Source organism: Olea europaea, chromosome 23, assembly GCF_002742605.1.
Source record: "Olea europaea var. sylvestris chromosome 23, O_europaea_v1, whole genome shotgun sequence".
Lineage (NCBI taxonomy): Eukaryota > Viridiplantae > Streptophyta > Magnoliopsida > Lamiales > Oleaceae > Olea > Olea europaea.
In genome coordinates this window covers 10,183,896-10,192,539 of record NC_036259.1, presented here as the reverse complement: position 1 = coordinate 10,192,539, position 8,644 = coordinate 10,183,896, and the positions used below count along the sequence as shown (strand labels likewise).

The following is an 8,644-nucleotide window of genomic DNA, read 5'->3' as shown; positions in this document are numbered from 1 at the left end:
CAAGTAATAAAGTGGACCTTTTGAGTCCAAATTATCATTCCCACGAGAACTATATTTTAATACTCAATTTATTATTTCTAACTTCTATTTGATAAAAAGAAACAAGAACAATGATTGATTATGATTTTGAATCTAACTACCTAACAATACATGGATGCATACAAAGAATAATTGAGAATTAAAATAATAAATGGATATTAGGGCGGAACGATTTCACCTATTAATCACCTTTAAATTTTAAATCAATATTCATAAAATCTAAGGTAATGTTCAGTCGAATTCTCTTATTATATTGAATTAACCCTTCTCAAGTTCTCATTGAGTCTATTTAACTATTTCAATTCCACATCTTTATTCGAATCAAACTTAGTTAAACGAAAGATTGGTTCTAAAAATTCATATATGACCGCTATAAGTAATATAGATATTTCTATATATTATATTAATTTATCGAATTTTAATATGTGGTCTAAACAAATAATCTGCATCTTTACGTAATTATTATTCATGAAATCATTGAATAATTGGTCAAAGAATTCAAAGCATTGAGAATATAATTAAAATCAAAATATATGCATAAAAGAACTTGAATCTAGAATAAAAGAAACAAAGGATCTCAAAAAGTTACATTGTTTGTCCTAATAATAAATTTAGCTACTCATGATAATGGAAGAAAAACAAAAGGTATAGAGTTCATAACCGGGTTTTGAAATCTTGATCATGGAAAGAGTTGGATCTTGTACCAAGAATCTTCTTCAATCTCCAAAGTCTTCAATTCCTAGCTTTTGCTCTTTGATCTTGATGATTATGTGTTTTTCTCCCATTTGATCTTGCTCCCTCAATCTTAAGTTGTATTTGTTTGCCTCTTAATGTGTGGAATCCTCCCTAATTCTCTTCTCCATAGTTGTACTTATGTCTTATTCAAGTCTTGGAAGAGTTTTAGTTAAGTTGGGCTTTTAAAAACATAAATTTCACTTGAAAACCCTATTTGACGGCAATGAGGCGTCTAAGCGCTACGATTGGGCACCTAAGGGCTGACTTTCGGGAAAAAAATTAGAAACATAGTGCCTGGGCACTGCGGGAAAGCGGTTGGGCGCTATCGTGAACTTCGATTACACTGTAATATACTCAGTCTTTTTACCCAACTTTTTCGTCCGATGTCTGATTCAAGCAATTCAAGATGCATTGAAAACTAAGTAAGCTGAATAGGTTTACTTGCAACCCGAGTTCAGAACATTGAAAGACCATCGGTAGGGTTCTTGGTTACCTAAAAAAAACCAAAAACCTTGGACTACAATATACAAAGTTTCGTAAGATTTTGGAAGGATATATGGATGCAAGTTGGATATTGAGTGCCGAAGAAAATAAATTCAGTTCAGGTTGGATATTCACTATTGGAGGTGGTGCAATTTCTTGGAAGCCTAAGAAACAAACTTGTATTACTCATTCAACTATGGAATCAGAGTTTGTAGCATTAGTCGAAATCGGGAAAGAAGCGGAATGACTAAGAGTTTTTTTATATGAAATACCTTTAGATAAAAAGGATATTTTTTCTATACATATGTTGTATGATAGTCAAGCTACTCTAGCTAGAGCATATAATGAAGCGTACAATGGAAAGTCTAGCTATATGAGTTTAAGACACGAGTATGTAAGGAAATTAATCAAGCATAAAGTAATTTTTCTTACATTTGTTAAGTCTAGTGAGAACTTAACTGATCCATTTACCAAACTTCTCACAGAGAGTTGGTGAGATCAACATTGAGTAAAATAGGATTAAAACTCCTCAAATAGATCCATCAATAACGTCAACCCTACCAAAATATACTAATTAGTATATTCAGATTCAAAGGGTAATAACAAATTATTCGATAAGTGGATAGATTTCAACACTATTAAACGTATTTAAATCATAGCTTTGAAAATTAGTGTTGGTTGTTATTGTTAGAGGGATGCGTTAAAATAAACTCTTAATGAAGTTCAGTACGGAGTACAAGTATCTGTAAGAGTAACAAAGATATTAGAAGAACTTCACCTATGTGAACTTCGAGGTGGTACCGCCTCATTAGAAAATTGGAGTTTTCTCTTTTTAATAGTTCAATGAAATATGATTAGTGCAATGCCATATTAGCACTAAGTGAGTTAAAACTTGTGAAAAGTTTAACATCTGTGTGTGTGATTTCATCAGTATTGTCACAAATAATTGTTGGAAAAAATTAATTAGCTGCAGTAGTGATCTGAACAATATAATGTAGAAATATAAAACTTATCGTCCAATCGAGTCTCGTGACAGCACGATGTCCTAAACTGAAATTGCCCGTCAATAATTGCTGCGACCTCCGTGGACAATCACTCCCAGGATACAATGATCGTAAACCACTTGTGCAGCAATCACGAATGGTTTTTCTAGAACTCTCAATTGTACTCCAGAATAAATGTAAAACCCGAATATAAGAAATTCAGAATATGAAAAGGAGGGTTGATGTAAAATGATTTTTCTATTGTCTTTTTGTGTGTGCTTTTCCAAAACGAGATATTTGTTTATATAGGCAAGATGGTAGTAACAGTCTTCACCATGTTAATGCAGAACTTTAATGAATGAGTAGTGGGTTTTTAATGGCTGTTAGTGGGTTGTTACAAAAACAAACAGTCAGAAAATACTGGCTAGTTTTACCCATTAAATAATGAAGAAAAAAATATTTATTTTAGTCAAGGAAGCCCAAAAGCCCAAAGCCCCAAGGCCCCAATCAATACATTTTAATATCTGCGTAAGGAGTGACTCGAACCCTTGACGTCCCACACAAATGTTACATTTCCCACCACTTTGGCAATTTATCTAATTTGATTATTTTCTTCACATTTTATATTTATACCACAAATATATAACAATAATAACTGGTTCAAAGCACTTTAGCTACCTAGAATTCTGATGATATCTTATGAGATCTACACTATGAATAGATTCAAATCGAAAAATATCTAGTTTTTACACATAAGTGTTAGTATTTGATTACGTGACTAATATAAATTTTGAACAAGTAGGGAATTGTTGGAATTTTGTACAAAATCACATGAAAAAAATAAAATAAAAATTGGGGCGTAAGCCCATGCGGTCGCATGAGGCCCTCTCGAGAATGGGAGGGCCAACAAGTTTATAACCATGCAATCGCATGGATATAGCTCATGCGGTTACATGATTATAAAATGTGACCGTTAATAGCAGTTTTTGACCATTTTCCATTCAAATTTGGTGGCTTTTTACCTATTTCTTGCACCATTTCGTGGTAACTTGCTTGAGCCTATAAACAGGTGATCCAAGTGCAAAAAAGATTACATTGAATTTATCCCCATTATTCATCAAAAAAGAGAGATTTTATCACGTATTCAAAGCCTAAATTTCACTTGTTCACTGTGAAGAAACACTTTTGCTTTTTGGTGTTCTTCATAAAAAGTTTGTTTAATCCTACGAACTATTTGCCTGGAATCCTTTAAAAGCATTGGAATGAAACAAATAATCTTTGAAGATAGTAAGATTAATTTCGTGTTCAAACCTTCGTTGCTATATCTATCTTCTTCCTTTCTTATTTTGTTTTGTTTTCTTTTTGCTCTCCATTGCCCTTCTTAATAACACTTTCACCATCGTGCCCGAGTGCATTTTTAAGTATGTATGTAATTGATGCTGGTGTTTTTAGGGAATTTGGTAGGGGGTAATTATTGAAGTTATCTTGCAAACATTGGCTTTGTTTATCCAAACTGCAAGAACAAACTGGAAATCCGAGGAAATCTTATGTTTGATTTCGTCTTTTTCTTTAGGTATGGTTGTCTGTAGAATTTGCCTATAATCTCTCATTCTTGAATACTATTTCAGGTTGTAAAAGCTGCTGATCGATTGAAGGAATCTGCAGATGAGGAACAGTTGAACCTCGTGGAGACTTGAACATTTCCTATTTGTATAACTTGAACTCGAATTTTATGTTATGAATAAAACATAACCATCAAAATATAGAAAAGTTCAAAGAGAGATGATTGAAGACAACTTTTTCTACTACAAATTGTTCAATCATAATTTATTTATTTGCAATGAAGGTCAGAAAGCCGACAATAACTGATGCTTCGATCATTCATTGGAAAACCTTTTGATTTCCACAATTCCTCACGAAGCATTCAGCGCGTCTTGTGTTAGCCAACTCCAACCTTGCTACTTGAGAATAATTTACACTACATACGGGAGATCAATATGGGCGCTGATACTGGGACCTCCTCTCCCATGACTGGCTGAAAAAGGTCCAACTCTCCATATCGTTCCAAGACGCGCATTCTGCAGTCCTCAGCAGCCATCAAGCCAGTGGAGTATGCTCCATGGACTGAACCAGGGTAATCAATACTTGTAGCTTCCCCGGCAAAAAATAGGTTATCCACCGGGATCCTTAGCCTCTCGTACAGATCATGGGATTTCCCGACTGTATCGTAGCTGTAAGAGCCCAGAGAGTTTTTGTCTGTTCCCCAATGAGAAACAAGGTACTGTATCTGCACAACAAGTTTGTCAGTATAAGAGAGGGAAAAACAGAGACCTAAGATCATATTGTCTATTTTATCAGAGACACAAATTAAAGCAAAAAAGTCAATATTACCGGTGGAGAAGCATTTGGAAGGAGCTTTAGAAGTTGCCTAAAAGCAACATTAGCAGCTTCCTCATCTGACAATTTCTCAACGTCACGGGCCAGTTGCCCCGCTGGCATGTAAACAAGGGCAGAATGACCAGTGGCTTTGTGTAGATTAAGAAAATAACTACACCCATGAGAAGTCTCTGCAACAACACCCAGGAACTCTACGTTTGGCCAAAACACCTTTTCGAAGAGAAGAACTATCTTGTTCTCAATCCCAATTCCAAGATCATTAATAGCTTCTTCCTTCCACTGGGGTAACCGCGGCTCAAATTCGATACAATAAGATTTTAGAACACCAAGAGGTACGGTAACAACTGCAGCATCTGCTGTAAAGGTTCTCCCATCTTCAACCACTACTTTCACTCCATTATAATGTCTAACTACCTTCGTAACTCTAAGAGTGCACATAGAAAAACAAGAAAAGCAAAGTTGTGAGTAAATTATGTATCTAATTAAAGAGGGGTATCCATTGGAGTAACGACTATCTAACCTATGGCCCAACCGGATGTCAAGACCTTTTGCCAGTGTATTAATAACAGGAAGATAACCCCTGACCATAAACCCGTGCCCACCAGGAAGCAGCACTTCCTGTAAATCAGTTAAACAAACAACACATGAATAACTATTTCGAGCAAACTACGGGCATGTTATGAATTTCCAGCTTAAATTTTTGCAGAATAGTACTTGCTTAAGTGACTTCTAAGCTAGTATTCTGAGTCGATCTTGCTCTAGGCTAGAATAACTAGGAGATCACAATCACAAAAACTAAGTTTTATATATAAAAAGTAATTTCTTCACTTACAAAATCTGGATAAAGATTGATACAAGAAATGAAAGGATGAAAGAAAATAGACCTAAAGAGTGAGAGGAATCAACCTGGTCCCAGCATTTAACTGATATGGTATCAGCATCCGCAGCAAACCATCCTTCCATTCTGCACAGGTACCATTGCAGCACCTTATGAGCGAGCCCCTCCAACCTGAAATTAGAGATTTATTTACTTTGATAAATAAAATGATAATCTGACAGGGTTATAGCATTGATAAAACCTTAAATCTGGCCTTCTCTCAAAAACAATGGAAATTGCATGTTGTATAGACATGTCCCCGCTAAATTCCTGTCTTACTAGATCAGTCTGCCATGAATGAAGTGAAAGTTATGTCTGCAACAAGATGCCTAAAAAATTCTTTCCTATTAAAGAAAGGACTAATGATAGAGTGAAATCCACAAATACAAATTAAATGGAATGAAACATGCCTCTCTCAAGATGCTCTCAAATGTTTTGCCAGTCTTTGAGACTAATTCTTGAGGAACTTGATTTCCCTCAAAATCATACAACGCGTAGCTGAAAATAGAAACAAGATATAAGCTGCCAACATATGTGACATATATTTGATCGAAAACACAGATAACATAAGAGAAAATACCCACCATCTGAAACATATCAGAAGTAATATATAAACCGATAGGCCACAAACTAAAACTGAAGTAATTGAGAAAATTTTACATATCAGAAGTAAACAGAGTTATATACAAACCTTTCTAAATCATGGTCATACAAAACTGAGTTGTCCCCACTTGTACGATACAGAGGTAGTCCCAGTCTCCCGATAAGAGGTGCCAATGGGTTCTCCTTGCAAACACCATGTAACCTGAAGTCTCGACATAAAGAGAATAATTAGTAGGAATAAAGAAGGATATCTAAAAGTTCAAACAAAGTGTAATATACATCTTTTTAGAAATAAACTGTAGTCACCATGAAGCGCCCAAGTCAACAGGAAAACCAAATGAATAGTCGGTGTGAACTCGACCACCAATTCTGTTCCGTGATTCCAACACAATAACCTGCAAAAATACACTATTCTCAAGACCAATAGTTGGGAATGTGGTAGTTCTAAATATATACAGAGTATGTACCTGGAACATAGCATCATGAAGAGCTCGTGCAGCGGCAATGCCAGCAAAACCACTGCCTATGACAATGACTGATGGAGAGGATACTACGCATATACAAAAAAATAACTAAGAAATTTGCCATCAGAGGAACATATACAAATTCTGCATAAATATATCCTTTTGTTTGTGTTAGTGAATAGATTATCTTCGAACACCAGCGCAGATTAACAACTGGCTCGAGCAAGATTCAAATATGTGTAGGGAAAATCCCAAGTTTCACCAATTCGGTCGGTTTATGAAAAATGAGGAATTCGGTATTCTCGATTTCAATACCGTATATGTTTTTTGTCCAGTAAGATGATATATAACAGCAAGTTACAGTCGTACAACTAATTGGATAATAACAGAATGAACAACAAATCAACTATTGAATTCACTGCAATAAATAACAGAAAGAATAATTGAAATTGTAGGAAATAAAATTTCAAACCGAGGCCTGTGTTACACACAATTTCTTTAAAACAGATTCGCCCCTTCACCGTCCATGCTTGAGGTTTAAAACAAGCGTCCGTTTCCCAGGATACAACGGTAAAACCAGTAGCTTCCGAACACCGCAGAAACCACTCCGGTGAACTGAACTAGTGCTTGAACTACACCACCACCAAGACAGAAATGCAGAAAAGACAGAACTCTATGCAAATGAATTTCTTGTGTATTCTAAACTTGAAAGTTTTTGCTTTGGTGTATTAAAATGAGGAAAATGAGTCACTATTTATAGGCTAAGCTACCATTAATGGCAATGACCTTTGGAGTTTCTCATCTTTTTCCTATGTGGGACAAATTCATTTTTCCCACATAAACTCCCTTTTGAGTGGCACACTTTGAGCCTCAATTTCTCGTTCACCCAAACATCATCTTTGGTAAGTAAGTATATGATTTCGATGTACTCACGGAGGAGAATACAAATCAACTTTCATCTTCCAAATTGAACAACCGGGTCCCACTCAAAACTCGTGCCAAAGTCGGCCCATAACTCAAAATTTTTTTTTTTTCCAACAATATGTTCAATCTTTCATTTCTTGTAATATTTTAGATGTATAAATATTTTTATAATTATTACATCTTATTATTTGATTTCAAGAAAACCTGCACCGTTAATCAGCTTTTGAGTTTCACCAAAAATGTCCTTGAATTTAATAAAGAAAGAGCACTTTCCCATAACTAGAACAAAATAATAAATAAAACCTATGAAAAGTAAATTTCAGCATATGGTCTACAAATTTAACCACAAAATAATGTCAGTTCCACTATTTAATCTAAAAAACAAATAAAAAAAGCCAAAATTTTAAATACTTAAATAAAAGATATTTAAAGAAGGTGAATCAAACCTCTTTGCATTTGGCAATCACTCTTGTCCTCTGACTCCATGATTCCAATTCAACGAAAATCAACGTCGATCAAGAAAATAATGATAATTACAATATAAAAAAAGATTTGAAAATTTAAGCTGAATCTCGAAAATAAGTTGAATAATCTTAACAACAAAAGAAATACGAACGACTGTGATCTTAGAGCAATGGAGAACAGAAATAAGAAGGCAAGTGATGAAATTATTTGAATTTGAAGAAAGACGCAGATTCAGCAAACAGCTCATACGTATTTCAAACCTAACCAAAAATCCCAGTATCGGATTCGTGTAACTCCAAATATAGAACGAAGTTAAATTTGGGATTATCAAGAAAATAAAATTAGTTATGGAAAGTTCGAAAGAAAATTGAAAGAAAGATATAGAAAGATGTATGGAATTCTTAACATGTGCGTTTCTTCCGTTGCAAACATGTCAGTTGTAGACATGTACTGTCCAATTAGACATATCTATTTATTTAGGCATGGCTTCTCGAAACGAAAACAACTCTTGCCAGCGTACATTATGCATTATATTCACTTTAGGCCAAAAATAATACTTCATTTCACTAAAAATAATGTTATTTACAGTCACTCAATATCGCTATCGTTCTATGTGACAGATGTGGCGATTATTGATTTGTTGCATAATATTATAAAAAACTACCACGTTAATG

At 34.6% G+C, this 8,644-nt stretch overlaps 1 protein-coding gene across 1 annotated transcript; it reads right to left on the bottom strand.

The window, feature by feature from the left end:
• Positions 1-4,003: 4,003 nt before the first annotated feature.
• Positions 4,004-8,420, bottom strand: LOC111372349 (probable polyamine oxidase 2). Its single transcript, XM_022994647.1, has 10 exons — positions 7,952-8,420; positions 6,585-6,667; positions 6,424-6,512; positions 6,206-6,319; positions 5,925-6,012; positions 5,717-5,802; positions 5,544-5,646; positions 5,158-5,255; positions 4,632-5,061; positions 4,004-4,527 (listed from the first exon to the last, which is right to left on the bottom strand). The coding sequence occupies exons 1-10, from the start codon at positions 7,989-7,991 to the stop codon at positions 4,219-4,221; spliced, it is 1,440 nt and encodes a 479-aa protein (XP_022850415.1). The 5' UTR covers positions 7,992-8,420; the 3' UTR covers positions 4,004-4,218.
• Between the last annotated feature and the right edge of the window lie 224 nt (positions 8,421-8,644).